Here is a 16,939-nt window from a genome sequence, read left to right on the forward strand (position 1 = left end):
TTTGCATGAGGTAGTATTCAGCACAGAATAAGAAATAAGGATGAATTTATAGCTTCATTATAGGTTCTTTTTCAGAAATATTCTCCCCTACCTAAACCCATCCCTACTGCCTTACCTACCAGCCTCCCTCAAAACCCTCTCTCCCATAAAGGAAAATATTCCTAGTAATGTATAAAGTCAGGAACTCAGACAAAAGTAACTAAAACATTTAAAAGAGCTCACTTATCTAACTAAACTTAAGAAAATAAATCCTTTTTTGAATTTTCATGCTCTTACCTCTAAGCCTTTTTTCTGGGTACTCTTGAATTTCAAAAAATGAAACAAATGAGAACAGAACCACACTTGTTGCTCTAGAAACAACTTCTTTAAGACTAAGGCAGAGCAAATGTGACATATCTGTTTAGTTTTAAATAATGAACTCTTAGGCTGCAAGAATACTATGTTGGCTACTAAATATTAATAAACACTAAATGGGGGAGTTGGAGAAACGTTAAACAAAAAAAGAATGTGAGTAACAAACTTGTTAGTAATACAAGGTGTATTCTTAGCCTACAGCAAAGAGTTAGCTAAATCTAAAGGATTTTTAATAGTTTCCTGCTCACATTTTTAATTTTAAAAAGAAGTATTAGTCATAAAAAGATGAGTTCAAGTGTCCCAGTGTCTCCATTTAGAAGGCACAATAATTGGATTAGTGATGCTGTTACTGGTCACCTATCTTTTTCTAAATGTACACTTTGTACTGCTTACTCTATTCCTATTTATCATCCTATAAGACAGAGCAAAATGGAGTTCTCAATTCCAGCCCCCAACATGCTTTGCAGTCTAATTCAAATCGTGGTTGGGAAACACTGAATCAGGAAGTGTGTGTCAGAAAAGATGCTAATTTAGATCTCAAAATAGATTCAGTCTTTTTGAGTTTTAGATGATTGGAGACAGGGAATTTCTAAGCCTGGAAACTGATAACTTCAGGAGCAACTTTCCCATTCAGGGCCTGAAAATTTTAAAGACTGATGCCATAAAACTTTCAGCACAGTAGTTCTGACAACTGCAAATTAGATAGCAGAATATCCAAAAATGACTTTCTGTAATGATCTATCACTGATCTGGGCAGAAGACTGAAAGGCAGGAGAAATACTCTGCAACCTAGGTGGTGAGTAACCAGTACATGGGTATCCTCCATGAGTGAGTATCTTCCAAGTTTTCAATCTATATGTGTGGTGTCGTTCATTTACTGGCCATCTCAGTTTTTTGCACTTTGTTTTTGTCTATAGTTTATTTTTTTAAGAAAAAAAAAACACCAACTTCTAAAAGCCTTTTGCTGTCACCACACACATAGCAATTTGCAATATCAAATACAACAATAGCACAGCTAGCAAAAGGGTTCTTAAAGCAGGGGTGTCCACAGCAAAGTAGCGGCATTGGAAAGTACTCAAGCTTCAGAAACAACCTTTTGGGGGCTCAATTTCACATCACTGAATCAATGAATAGTACACAATAAATGACCATTAACTTGTCTACACTACAAAACAGTGGCAAGCTTATTAAAGGTGTCCAGAGCTTTCTCTTTTTTGTTGTTGTTGTTGTTGTTGTTTTTAAACGTAATCCTCCACAATGGTAATTTATATTATAATTTTGACATAGAAAAATATATAAATTCAAACACTTAATACATAATACTTTTCACAACTGAATTTGTCTCTGTTTCCCCAACATCAAGGCCCCATGAACAACCCAAGCCAAAGCTAATTTGCTTCAACTGAACACCCCTGCTGCCTGTTGAAACGAGAGGGATTGTCACAGAATGATAGTCACTTATAAACAATACATTTAGGGAAAGCTCTGAAATAACAACCACTCAAGAACCAACCATTGGTGAGCAATCAAAACAATCAGCTCCTGCTTCCTCGATAACCAGCATGGTTTCTCTCTCTTCTTCCCCGAGACTGCTTTAGAGAACGATATCCTTCAGACGCTTCACACCAGGAGACTCTTTGTCAGGACCCTCCTTCAGAGTGGGGTTGACCTCATACATGACTTTCTCTTTGTCAGCTCCACGGGGTTCAGCTTCAGAGGGACGAGATGGGCCATTGTTGATATACTGCTCCAGATCACGGGCCGGGGGTGCCAGGGCAACGGTGTAAGACACAGAGGGCTTGGTGGGCAGAGGGCTCTTGAGGTGCAGGGGGGAGGTGACAGGGCTAATAGCTTCACAGCCATTGCCTGCCTCCCGGATAGCGCCGCTGACCTTGGGGCTGCAGATGGTCACATCGACAGTTCTCCTGCTTTTCAAGGCAGGCCTCTCCTCAGCCGGGGGGTCATTGACATCTTTTCCGAAGGTTGCGAAAGTCCGCTTGGTGGAGCCGCAGTCGTCATAAGCCTCAATATCAGCAGCAGTAGCTTCAATGGACAACGCGATGACATTCCTCATGTGCTCAGGGGACTTGGAGCGGGTGGGCATGGGATTCCGGGGCATCCAGCACCTGTCAGAGTGGCCAAGAATCCGACATTCTTCCCTGCAATGAAATCCTTCATTCTGATCTGTTTGGAGAAAATAAAATGTCGATTACATCAGCTTTTCCCAGGAATCATTGTTACTCCCCAGTGTTCTGGTTTCTTAGGTACCCATGGGCCCTTTTGGGAAATGGCACTTTTAGATAGTCCTTTATTGCCTTTTGGGACAGGTGTGAAGAATTGGATTTTTAAAAGGCCGTAGATCTCACCCTGTATACTCCTCTCTTTTATTATTATTTTTGTTGTTGTTCTCACTGCTGACAAAACTAAAAACCTAAAGGGAAACACGTTATGATGAAAAAAATGTATTTTTAAAAAGATTAATCCTAAGTGTCAAGGTGCTGAGAGTCAGCATTTTAATCAACAACTCCTGCTAAAAATCAGCTGCATTTGAAACTGGTTCCAGCAGAAGAGGGAGTAGAGGCAGAGCAGGACATCAACAGTCAATGTATCTGAGAAGTCTTGGCCATACTTTTGAGCAACAGCACTGCCAACCGTGTTTCCACCCTACTTGTCAGTGATACAACATGCTTAATTTTAGATTGGTATTGTGCTTTCTTTGAAAACCCAATCACTTCACTTCTTTTTGGCCATCAGTTCCACCAGCCAATCTTCTCACTAAGTTATTTTCATGACTTGATTTCCCATTAGAAGGCATATACTGAGATCTTTCCCTTCCATCTGACCCATAAGCTTTGATTGACCCTATGCACACCTCACTCATAGGCTGAGCATCATTTAATTATACTCAACTAGCCATCCCTCCTTATTTTCCTTATCTGCAGTTTTGTTAGGGTCATATTTCTTTTTTTTTAAAGATTTTGTTTATTTATTTTGACAGAGAGAGATCATGAGTAGGCAGAGAGGCAGGCAGAGAGAGAGGGGGAAGCAGGCTCCCCGCTGAGCAAAGAGCCCGATGCGGGACTCAGTCCCTGGACCCTGGGATCATGACCTGAGCCGAAGACAGAGGCTTAACCCACCGAGCTACCCAGGTGCCCCATTAGGGTCATATTTCTTAAAGAAATCTTTCATGGATTACGTTAACTCTATCATAGAAGATCTCAGCTGTTGAAATTCATAATTATTGCTGAGACATTTTTTCCTCTTCTCAAATCAGGTTCATTTAGAGTTAAGGCTTTGACTCTTTGAGAGGCTTTGTACATGGTTTTCATCAAGGCATGGACCCAGGGTTAATTTCTGCATGTCCACTGGAAAATTGTTCATCTTCCAGATCCATTTTTATTTATATTACATTCTTGTGTGAGGATGACCTAATCAAAATTTTCATCAAATTATATAGAGCATCAAAATATGAGCAGTTTAACATTTACAGAAAACCTTAGGGCAGGATCTGAGGAGGTGGGGAGACAAGAAAAGACTGCAAAGATGAAAAAAAATGCATGCCAAAAGATGTTGAAAATATATTCTGTGATTGCTTTTTTGCTGGAGGAAGAAGTCTGAAATTCAGGGTTTTGCCTGATATAGTCTATATGTAACATACCTTCCTTATACACTTGTATTTCTTTGCTTGCTTCTTGTTTTTAAATAGCAAATGGCATAGCAAAGAGGCAATGTTCTGCCTCATCTATCAGAGGTTATTTTGGTAAAGGGGCACATATGAGGGGAGGCTCAAGAAATAATGGTTGAATTGGATGTATACCTCACCAATTGGAGAAAAGGCATTGGAAGCCACTAGATGTCAAGGCCTAATCCTGGCTGAGTCCAGATTTCAACACAACTCTGGGAATGGCCTTTGACATAGTTTAAACTACTGAAAAGCCAATCAAAGTTAAGACCCTTTCAGTGTACTGGTACACAACTTGCCAATTTATCTTTAAGATGGCCACTTTATGCTCCTTTTCAGTGGTGGAGAATAAAACACCCAGAATTTTGCAGATACGAAGCCAAATAACAAATAAGCATTTTCACCAATAAGATAAGTGCCTTCTACATGGATAGGGCAACGCTCCCGTGAATTCCAGCATAGTTTCACAATAGGGTTGCATGACCACCTCTACAAAATAAAGAACTGTCAAAGCCTTTTCTCTGCCTCTTCCCAGCAAACTCTCTCAGTGCTGCCCTCTGATAGCCTATCGTCATTCCAAATGTGTATGTCTGGGAGAGAGAAAATATGAAAGTAAGGAAAACATGCTGGAACGTACTTAGGAAACATTTACTCTGTATAGAGTCCAACATCAGTGGGAGAGTACAGATGATCCACCCACAATCAGTTTCATCCAAATCCACTGTTTTCCCAGGAAGCACCCAAGATCCCTCCAGTAGGAGAGAATTCACATGTTCAGGGTTTCCAAAAAAGATGTTTTGTTCTTTCTTCTCCATCTCCTCTGAAGCCCATATCATAACTTTCCAAGAAATAGCTCTAAAGAATTAGTGTATTTGTTCTGAGGTGAAGATTAAGGAGGTATAAATTGGGAAATAGTTTAATAATTAACTTCTATTTCTACAAATCTGAGTAAGAGGGTCCTGGAAGCCAGCAAAAAGAAAAAAAAAAAGTCCAGAAGACTATGAGATCCCTCTCCTTTTGTTCCTAATTTATAGCACCAAGTCATGAAGGACTTAGTCTCTGAACCTTGGAACCATGGACATTTGACCAGCTATTAAGAGGAAATCCCAGCTGACCTTCAGACTGATATTATTGGCCACTTAGTCACACACCTAAAGTAGAACAGTGGGGAATTATAATCTAGCAGAATCATCCCAATGAGCTCAATATACAGCTCTCATTTAAGTTTTTAGTATCAAGTAGCTGACCTTCCAATTTGGAGATGCAGGTTTGTTTTTTTTTTTTAAACACATTTCAGTAGGAGAATGCCATCCATGTGTTATACTGAATGCAAGTACAGTGCTCTTTCCCATATTAGACTGCTTCAAATGAATAGCATGGGAAGACCTGGATCCCCACCACACACAGAAGGAGAGGAGAGAATCCAGAGACAGACACCTGTAAGATCTTATGAATCTAGGCAGACCAGAGCAGAGAACTCAGTCTTAGAAGCTTCTCTGCAAAGACAGTACTCACTTTCAACTTACCCACTGCCTAAATGGATTAATTACCCCCCAAACCCACGAAGAGGAAAGGGTAAACTCACTCAGCATCCCCAGGACTGCGATCATAAGCCTACACATCAATCTCACTAAGCCTATTCCAGCCCTATATAAGATTCAAAAAATAGGTGTTTTTTTGGATTAAGTATGTGAACTTATATGTTCACTGCTCTTACCTCAATGCAACCAAAGACTTGAATCTAAGAGACTCATTTACTCACAATGTTTCACCCCTGGCTTAGATCTGATATCTTTACTTCTCTAAATCCTTACTAAGGGCAGTGACTTGCTGTTTATCATTTTTAGTATCAAACAACACTCGAAGACATTGGTGTCAGTTCAATGTGATGAGTACTGGGTGTTATATACAACTGATAAATTATTGAACACTACATCTGAAAATAATGATGTACTCTATGTTTGCTAACTGAATTTAAAACAAAAATCTAACCTGGCTTTAGTGTTTATAGCAGTGTGAAATATGAAAGAAAACATGTTGAATATAGATAGGCAGGAAGAATGTCTTTCCAGCCAAAGGTAAACTACATTCATAAATGTACTGCAGATATATTACTTTTTCAAAAGCCAAAACTTCAGTTTAGTAAGGAAATTGCATATTAAAAGTGAGAAAGTCACAATACAAAGCCCCTTAAGAATAGCAATGAAGTCAGACCAGATGTGAAAAAACAAATAAACTACTTCTGGAATAGCATAGGACTGGTAGAGGTTATGTGCCTGCCATCATGTAGTGCTGGGGCTAGGGATGGAGGTATGAGAGTAGAGAGGAACCATTTTGTATCATAAAAATTATTTGTCAAAAAAATTAACTGTCAAGATGTAGGCACCAGCTGAAACAGAGGTCAGTTAATAATTCACTAATTCCCTGCTAAGATTCCTCTTATGTGCCTATTTATGACTCTATACCTTGTTACATCTTGATCAGAGCCTACAAAAAGCAAAATGTAAACCTCTAAAATCCACATATAGTTGTGGAAATTCAAACACATTGCCAGGTACAGATAAACGAAGGCAGATATCTTTAATTCAAATGTATACATAATTAGGGGTGAATAATAAATTTGCAAATTGGTCTTCCCTGATTCTGAACTTGTCCCTAAGGTTTATAAAAATAAATAGGTAAAACACATAAGTTCGGAAGAGGAACACACAAATCTCAAAGCCATTCTTTCAATCAGGTTTAGACCAAAATTCAAAATACAGAGAAAAAAATACATACTATCACTCCAATCTAGGTGGTAATATGTATTTGGTCACAATCTGTCCTTAGGGACCTTGGCGACAGAAACCTAAAACCTCTGACAAAAAAAAAAAAAAAAAAAAAAATATATATATATATATATATATATATATATATATATATGTCTTAGGGGTGCCTGTGTGGCTCAGTCGGTTAGGTGTTTGCCTTTGGCCCAGGGATCTGGGATCGAGCCTTGCATCAGGCTCTCTGTTCAGCCAGGAGTCTGCCTCTCCCTCTGTGATCTCTCTTGCTTTCATTCTCTCCCAAATATATAAACAAAATCTTTAATTTTTTTTTAATTTGTCTCAAATAAAAGGCATAAGATACAACAATGATTAAGACATGATGGATAAGGAACTAATTCAAATAGAAAAAGGAGAGAATATGTTATTTTGTGCAAATATTAGCAAATCTTTTTGCAGCAATTTCTACCCTCCTCATAAAACCACGATCTCTTCAGATGTAGGCAAACAATGTGCTTCCACACTAGAAGGAGGCTACACATGGTCCCAACCAAAGTAAAAAAAGAAAATGATGAAAACGCCATCTCAGGCTTTGCTAAAACTCTCAAAGTCCTGGTGGAATAGAAGAGCTAAGAAGCTCTGTTGGGTTTGTATAGATGTCCAGCCACAATGGATGTGTTCGATAATGCTGCAGGTCTTTATTGTGATTCAGAGTTTGGATGTATTTAACTCAAAGATACCAATGATCAGAAACAAAACTCTAGCATAGAAGAGTTCAAGGTAACAGTTAACAAGAGCTATGGGCTACCTCCTCAAAAGTGATCTGCAGTCAATGAGGCAGAAAGGGAAAGTTAAAGTGAGTTCCAGTTCCTAAGAGCTCAAGTAGTTAGTTACTTCTAAGTAGCGGCAGTAACATAACCTATAAGCAAGTGATATGTAAATCAGGAAAGCTTCCTGGATTGTACTCACATGCATCCACTTAGCTTAATCTACATCACCCCCTGAGCAAAATAATCTACAACAAAAGCAATTTTTGTAAGATATAATGGAGGGGATGGTAGCACCAATTATGAACAGGTTAAGTGTTGTCAAAATTTCTCATGTGTGCCTAATCAAGAAAACATAACTGCTAGGAAATATCCCCTCTTGGCCTACCTACCTCTTAATCATCTGAAGCACACATATTGAACTGCACCCAAATATCCATATCTATATTTAATATTTAGAAATAGAACCACTTATTGGCTGGGATTGGCAATGTGCCAGCTAAAACACTGGATTTCCTGGCCTCCCTTGTCAAAAGGCATGGCCATTTAACTAAGATTGGACCAAAGTTTTGAAGGCAGGATGTCAAGAAAACTTCTTAATAGGAGAAGGGGGGTGATGTAGCTGGAGAGATCCTTTTGTCCTTATTCCTTCCTGCTTTGTCCTGCCTGGAATTGAGACATGATGGCTGGATCTACAGTATCCATCTTACCACCACGAAGCAACCCTGAGGATGGAAGCCACATGCCTATGGATAGCAGAATAGAAAGATGGAAGAGCTCTGGGATACCAAATATATTGTAGACCCACCTCACTAGACCTGAACTTCTTTCATATAAGAGGAAAAATAAGCCTCCCTCTTGGTTAGGCCATCAATTCATTTTCTTTAGTGGGAGAGGAGAGTCTTTATTACCAGCAGTTGAACACTATTTATAACTGATACATTATCCCTGAAGTCTCCATTTAAATTTAACTTTCTCAGGGAATCCTTGATCCCTTAGAGAGACCACCACTTCCTTTTATAACACTCATTATAGTTGTCTAATATTTATATTCAATGTTAGCTTATAAACTCTAAATAAACAAAGATTATATTTATTTTGTTCCCTCCCATACCCAAGAAGCTAGCAATGTGTCCAGCATAGAGCAGGTACTCAGTAACAGTTTAATGTGATTGGATAAAAAAAGGTATATGAGTGATAGCAATAAAAAAAAACTTTAGTCAGCACACCAGATACTGTGCCACTGATACAACTCTTAAAAGTGGAAATTACTATTCTATTTAGTAGAAACACCATGAAAACCTACAAAGAAAAGTAGGCATCTGTGTCAGAAATAATAAAGTAAATGTAGCACTTCAGAAATGTTAAAGTCAAGTGTCATTTAAGCCGCTCAGTGGTTTCCTAAATACTATATGCAGGTCTTAAAGAAATGTACCATGCTTTGATGTGCAGTTGAAAATGTATTTGTCATGTGCTTTGGAGTTTTCAATTTTAACAACAGTTAATAGGCCTGTACTCTAATAAGTTAACAATGCAATAAGCAGAAGCAACTATTTTATTAAATGAACGTGTTATTCAAATATCAAGCCTTGTTTCTTGGCATCAAACACAACTGCTGCTAATTCCTCTAAAATTGAAACCAAAAATGGGACCTATAGTGAGCCTTTTAGACCAACTGCAGATGCTGACTCTTTCTGGCAAAACTGATTAAAATATGGATGGCAAAATCAATGCCCCCAATATGCCAGGAATTACCAAAAGAAATAATTATCCTGGAAAGAGTTCTTAAAAGCATTTTAAGGCCTGCAAAGTCAAGGGAAAGAACATCTGTAACTTAACAGGGCAAGGAAAGTAGCAATGGGCTCAGTGAAAAAGAGAGGAAGGAGGGGAAGGAAGGAAGGGAGGAAGGAAGGAGGAAGGGAAGAGAGAGGAGCTGGAAATATTATCCAGGCTTTAAACATTCTGTCTTGGTTTTGATCTGATTGACACATTAAGGACTGGGCTTCTTTTGGGTGTTTAGAGCAACTAACAAAAATTCAGTAAGAGCTTAGGACTTTGCAAAATGACAACTTCCCAGAGTACTCCCAGGCTGTAATTCTGAAAGGAGTTTACACTCACTTCCTAAAGGACCCAAAGTTTTGGCAAGAAAATTTGGAGTTCCATCTATAAAATATTCAAGGGCACATCAGTGAAGGCTGAGAAATCACTAGAGATTCATGAACCAATGACACCAAGCTAACCAGCAGTCACTCTAGTGTAATAAGTAAATCACAAATTACACTACAATGACTTGTCTCTTTCTCACTCCCTTCTTCTCTTTCTTTCAGAATTTTCTGACATTTCGGTTCCTCCCTAATACTTCCTTTTTCTTCTCCTGTTCCCTAGCATCCGACTTGTTAGCAGCCCTTCTCACAGCACTATGATCTGACAGACAACAGGCAGAACGGGTAAGATGCCAGAACTGTGACTGATATTCAGAACACCTACGTAGTATTATTTGATGGATGCCAAAGGAGAGCTATCCAAAAGCCAGCCCTTGTAAGAGAGAGAGAAATTCCCACATTTTTCATTCAGCCAGGTACAAGCATTAAAGGTCTCTGTTAAAATAAGAGAATCCACTACAAAATTGAGATCATTAGACTTTCTTTGGTCATACAGCAAAAATATGTGTGAAGGGGACCCAGGTTAGGAGAGTTTTTGTGGAATAATAAAGGCTACAAATGTCTAGAGGTAGAGATACCTAGGAAGGGCACGGTGGGGGATAGGATGTAGGCACAAGTTTCCTGAGGCCGACAAAGAGATGTCAAAAAACAGCAGATAGGCAAAGAAAAAGGGCAGCCCGATTAGCATAGCTTGGCATTTTCAGGATAACTAACCCGTTAAACAGCAGGATTCTGTAAAGTTGAGTTTTAGCTTGGGGTGGAGAGGATGGTTGAAAAAAACTGATGGACCCCAATCTTGTCCTAGACCATTTGACAGACCAGCGTCAATTAGCAAGTACCACCTAACACTTGGCCTCTGTGATGCCAAATGGCACATAAGCCTCTCTCCTCATTCACAGTCTATGCTCCTGAAATTCACTTACTCCTGGTACAACATGAAAATAGATTGAAAAGATGCCCCTTTCAGAATTCAAAGCAATTGAATTATCTTCAGTGGAATCTTCAGTGCTGAGCTGGTCAAAGAGAAAAAGTTAAAACATATTGAAGTTGAAGTGCTTGAGAATTGAGTATTTATGATAGATGATAGTGTGACATGTATAGTCAGTCATACAATCTAAGTTGCAATTTGGGCAATCCCAATAGTCCCTGGAGTTTTCATTTTTGTACTAGCACTCAATTCAATTCAACCCATAAATAAGAGATTTCAAGATATATATAAGTATAAATCATTTGTGCTGATGCATGGGGAGCAAGGAAATGAAGCAGAAGGCTGCCTGGAAAACTGAGACTAAGAAATAAGAGGTGTTCACAGTGACCGAGACAAGCAGAAATTGACTAAACCGGAATCTTTGTATTTTGGCTTCTATGGTAAAGAAAATTATCTTACAAAGTGCTGGACTTCATCTGGGTGCTTAGAAACTATGAAAAGGCATGTTTACAAGTCAAATATGAGGTGTCACAGAAGGCCATTGAACTTGTCCCCCAAAGGAGGAACACAGAAATACTGAAACTCTGAGCAAAGTGGAACCATTTTTTAAAGTTTCATTCTACAATGTCCACAGAATTAAGTCCCTTAGCCTGTATCTGTCAGACACCTACAACACCTAGTCACTTCTGTGAAGAGTTCAAACCAGTCGTTCGATTTTGTGTAGATTAAAAACAGTCAGACCATTTCACACATTCTACAGGTAGTTTACGCTGCTGGCAAGACAGAACCTTCAGATGATCCTTACAAGTGGCGCTGAATTAAAGTCATTGCCAACTTGGTTTTACTCTTTCCTGGAAAATAAGGAAATTGCTAATACATCTTTAGTTTGAGAAAAAAGCCACTTTTATGTTGGTCATGAGCTTCAGGGGATTAGATAGAATATGTAGTGAGGATGGCACAAATAAGACTAGTATAGAAAGCAAGAGAGACAGGGTATGTTAGCCAGGAGAGGAAAAAAAAAAACCTTTCCTTTTTTAATGAAAATTTAATGTTGGAGGGGGAAAAAAGCTGGTGTTCCTCTTAACAGGAACTGACGCTTCCTTCAGTCAAGTCCCAGGACATTCAGTTTTGTAAAACAGGCAATATCATACATAAGTCAAAAAAATGTTGCAGCAGAAATTTTTAAATTCTCTGAAGATTCTTGACTGCCAAAATGTTCTTGTTACTGGGTGGGGAAGCTAAGAAGCAACATTAGTAATTCTCCAATCATTTCTTTCACATTTGAAAAATAAAGTTCTCAGTAAATCATCACTGTCCCTTGCAATGATTCAAAAGGATAGTGTACGTCATGACATCAGCTAGGTAGAAGTCACCAGAAATAGTCACTGGATGCACACACAAGTGTCAGAAAGATTAATATCTATTAACTACTTACATTGGACTGTTTGTTACCAACAAAAGCCTCATAGAAAAGTCTAGCATTATCTTGATGTTTCAGTGTAACTTCAGCAACCATCTGGAATACTGTAATTGCTATGACACCGCTTCTGGGTACAGCAAACAGCACAAGCATTAAAAAATTTTCATTTCAAATATCTTCCTGGAAGCTAATAAATTTTACAACAGTTTCAATCCTTCCTCATTGCAACAAAGAAAAGCTTAGTTCCAGACAAATTAAAAGTAAATTGATTGCCTGGGGGGAATCTATTCAAATATCACTTTTATGTGTTAGAAATCTTTTCTCCTAGAACTTTAGAGGGAGGGAGGGAGGAAGTGGGGGAGGAAAGGAATGAATGAATCTTGGATAAGGGAATGAGACAGATGATGGAAATAAAGAGTGTGAAAGGGAAAGAAGTCAGTATATGAGAAAGATAAGCTATAGCAACAGAGGGAGACTGAAAGACAAGAAAAACCATTAAATCCTTGTTTGCAAAACCAGGTAGAAATCAACTTAAAATAAAATGCAAATGTGTCATTGGGGTGCAGGCCTAACATTTGTGCTTGAATTTATGAATAATAACTATGAATAATGAATACCAAAATTGAAGGGATCAAACACCACCTTCTATGTTTACTTGTCATTATCCATCTTTCATGGACAATGCTCAGTTTTATTATTTTGCTCTTTTCCTTAGAAATACTCACAATTATTCTTTTTCCAAGTGTCCATTTAATCATACTAGTAGAAAGCAAGTTCCATTTTTCAGGGTGCTGCCTCAAAAGCAATTAGACAAATTCAGAAGTGAGACCAGTTAATCTATTCTTTGAGGAAGCTTGATCATTTGAAGGCATCCTATGCTTGTCCTGCTGCTCTTATTAAGAAGAAAAAGTCCTTTACACCTTTAGCACATGGCAGTTAATGTTTGACCCCCTGGCCCTTAGCTTGTCCAACTCTCCATTGAAAGAAAAAATGGTTGCTCCATCTGAAACATCAAAGAACTCTTGGAATCTCTTTGGGCCACAGCTATGAGGGCTTTTTCTGAGGTGGCTCAAACTCTGAATTATAAGAGTAGCAGAAGGCTTTTTGGTTGAGATGACAGGGGTTAAGACACTCTGATACAGGTCTAGTAAAATCTATGTACATACTGACGCATAGTGACCCTAGACTATAGGCACAAAAACAGATCACACACACACACACACACACACACACACATTCATACACATGCATGTGCACATACCACCACCAGTCCTCATCATCCTGAATACTCATTTCCGTTCACAGGTTAAAACAATGGAGCATTATATGTCAATTATTTCTCAATAAAGCTGCAAAAAAATCCATGGAACAAATCAAAAGATTATTAAAACTAGTCTGATAAAATTTAAATGTTCTGCCCTTTTAGTACAGATCATGTATCTTTACAGCCTTGGAATAATCTGTTTTTCCAAAACATTACATCTCCTGAACTCCATTTTATTGCATTTGCCCCTTGTTGGATAAAATGTCAATCTTTCATGACTAGGTCTGCAAAACATGTACCTAATGAAGGAACGCCATGCTGTGGCTAGAGAAGCCCTGAGAAATCTAGTTCTATGTTCAGAAAACAAGAAAGGACTGAGAGTAGAGAATTTAAAGCTTCATTCAAGCCTGCATGATTTCTGTTCTCTGAGATTCCGATCTGGCAGTTACAGAGGGGGAGGGCGCAGACTTGTTTAATATAAAATGTTGGATTCTAGCATAGAAATATTCTAAGAGTAAACTGAACTTATTAATTAAAGAAAAAGACTTCTTTGGCCCTAGAGCTTTCTTATCCTCTTAATTCCACTCTGCAATCTTTTTATTTGCTTCTATCGGTTAGTGAACAGAAAATAATCTGGCTTATTATTAAAACTGCAGATAAAATAATCAGCTTTGGCAAAATGCAAACGGCGCCTAGCTGAAGAGCTAAGGATCATCATCTGCTCATATATTAAGACATGGCACAACTCCTTTATTTATCCTAATGGTCTTGGATTGGAGGCAGGGGGTAGAAAAAGATTGGAAAGGAGAAAAGAGCAGGGCAGATGCAGAATTATATTTTAAACCTCCTGCTGGCATTCAACGAGCTCTCTCCTGTTATTAATCACACACACACACACACACACACACACACACACACACAATACAGAATTGCAATGCTGACAGCTTCCTGGATAAGATGCTTATAAAGGACAGTAACTAACAAACAAGGACACTGACAAATGATTTTATTCTCCTGGGGAATCTCTGTCCCCCTTCTTCCAGAGTTCATGCAAACTGAAAAGTTTATATGTTCAATGCCCTGTTATCCATTCCAATATGGGAGGTCAGCAGTATTTCAACAAAGAAACCACTCATGAGTAATGATTTTACAGAGACAAGAGTGGGAAAATGAACTGTTTGAAATGAGTCTAATTCCTTGTGTGACGGCTAATAAAAAGAAACATCTGAACACAGTGCTTGATAAGCATTTTTGTATTGTTCAACAGACTGAAAATAATAGCCTTTTTTCTGGTCTGCATTACCATTAATAACAGCCTTCCCTTCTGGTCATCTGTGTTTACAGAGGGAATAAAGATTGATACAAGAGTTCACCTTTCTTCTGCACCACCCAAATAGACACAGATTGTCCAGATGATTTTTTTTTAGCACACATAAACCAACTTTTATTTTAAAAAGCAAAACTAATCAGAGTACCTAAATGTTTCAGAAATTACTTGGGGATTGTGAGGAAGCCAGAGAATTTCCTAGGTAGTTCTCCGAAAGGTTACTTGGAGTGTGAAAGGGGTCGCTCACATCTTGCCTTTGTTTAAGGAAGCCCTTGAACTCTCTTGAGAGGAAATCTTCCATCTGTTCTATTTACTTTCTCCTGACCACACCCTGAAGATTGTCCAGGGCCGGGGAAGAGTAAATTGATTATGCATTAGATGGTGTAAGTGTAATCCACGAACTGTAAATTGTCAGCTCCCCCAGTGCATTTAAGATGTTATTGTCTTTACAAAATTTCAACATAGTCACAGGCACTGAATAAAGGAAGGTTCCCCTGGAGTTCAATGGACTTTTTATTCCCATCTATAAATAATAAGTGCTCTCATGAATTAATTCGTATTCCTCTTTTCTCATCTCATTTCCCCTTTCTCCATTCCATAGGATTCAACTTGTTTCTGCCAAGCCCAAAATAGCCTTGTCTTAACCATTCAGTTCAGACTCTCTTCCTTCAGCTTTGTAGCCTTTCCTCATCATATCAAATCTTTCTGCCTAGAAACTCACAACTCCAGGGAAGCTACAGGGAGGCAATCAGAAACAAGAGCAGCCGCCAAGTCTGACAGAAAAATCCACCAATATGGAAAAAATCTGTTCTCTGTGACATTTCCTCCTTCCCACCAAGGAACCTTCAGAATAAGCCTAATGATTCTGGGGGGGGGGGGCGCGGGGAGGGCTCCAAATATGAGAAACAACTGTGTCTCCTTCTGGAATGTCCTCAGCAAGGTATTTTACCAGCACCCCTTACAAGAAAAACTTGGAGAGGAATATTAACTGTACAACTACAAACATAGTCTGCACACCCTATAATAAAGAGACCACATTTCCCTATTAGGAGGGTAAATGGTTAATTTTTATTATAAAATAAAAATTAAAAACTTGCAATTCCCTCAAATTCTAAAGAAGTTGCCATGAATTTTATGTCTGCCCCCCCAAAAATCAACAGGGTATTCAGTAAACTACTGAAGGATTTGCTCACTGGAAATTCATAGTCTAATGTTAACACTGTTCCTCTCCTGTTCTTCATGTTAATATCATTGGGCCACCAGCCAAAGCCTAGAGAAGTAAGCTTCATCTTGGTGAATTGGAATCTCTAGTGTCAGATACAGTCATCCTGACTAATGGGAACTATAGCTTGCCAAAATCCATAGCCTCCCTGTCTGTTCCATCCATCAAATATGCTTAGAAGTCCCATGGCACAAGCCCAGCAGTCTACAGATCCCAATCAACTATCAATAGCTTAAGTGTAAGTGATTGTAGATGAAGTCGAAGCCAAATGTGTTTCCTTTTCAGTTGCAGGAATTCCAGTGCTATCATGTTTCCAGTGCTATCATGGCACCGCCAGGGCTCATGCCTAACGAATTGGACAAGAAGCCAGGATCTAAGTGTTATAGGATGCTCTGCACATGTTACAGTACAGCATTCAGTACAGCACTAATAGTCATCCTAGTCTTGAGCTCCAGGCATGCCACATGGACAGTACTGAAAGGCCTGCCTGCTCCCTGGTTAGATATGATGGAAGACGTAGGGGTTCCCATATGCCCCGCTGCTAGTATAGAGGCCTCTTTATGTCTCTTCAGATTCCCACAACTTCAGATTCCCAGAACAAAGGAAGGTATGTGCTTACATCACAGCCTAGAACTCTATAGCAAGTGTCTTGCTTCCCTGATATCCCAATATTTCACTGAAAGGTAATTTATTGAATTTTCCTCCCCATCCTATTCTTAAACACTTCCCATATGATCCAAACTCAGTACTCTACCACACCAGCTTTTCTTCCCAAACCAGAGGCTTTCTATTCTGCAAAAGGATATTGTGTCTCAGAGACACTGCTTTAAAAGGAGTTGCTCAGGAAAATAGTTTTCCAATAGTCAGCTTATTAGGAGTGAACCTAACCTACTGGCTTATCCCCAAATGCAATAGCATCCCAGCGCATTTAAAAGATAATGTTTTATTTTCTTCCTTGATCGGAACCATGTCCTGGCATTCACACCCAGTGGAAAGCCAACTAACTGACTTAGTTTTAATTATAACTGACCTTCCCCAAGAATAGCCTGGA

General features: G+C 38.9%; 1 protein-coding gene across 3 annotated transcripts in view; it reads right to left on the reverse strand.

Moving 5' to 3' along the window:
* Positions 1-1,504: 1,504 nt before the first annotated feature.
* PCDH19 (protocadherin 19) overlaps positions 1,505-16,939 on the reverse strand; it is a gene marked incomplete at its 5' end in the record, with an annotated part of 127,773 nt that continues 112,338 nt past the window's right edge. For all 3 annotated transcript variants that reach the window (XM_080795891.1, XM_080795892.1, XM_080795890.1), the window contains one exon: positions 1,505-2,538. In XM_080795891.1, the coding sequence (XP_080652017.1) occupies positions 1,949-2,538 (590 nt within the window). In that variant the 3' untranslated portion in view covers positions 1,505-1,948. The remainder of the gene's footprint in view (positions 2,539-16,939) is intronic.

The sequence above is a fragment of the Martes martes genome (assembly GCF_963455335.1).
Source record: "Martes martes genome assembly, chromosome: X".
In the NCBI taxonomy this organism is placed as follows: Eukaryota; Metazoa; Chordata; class Mammalia; order Carnivora; family Mustelidae; genus Martes; species Martes martes.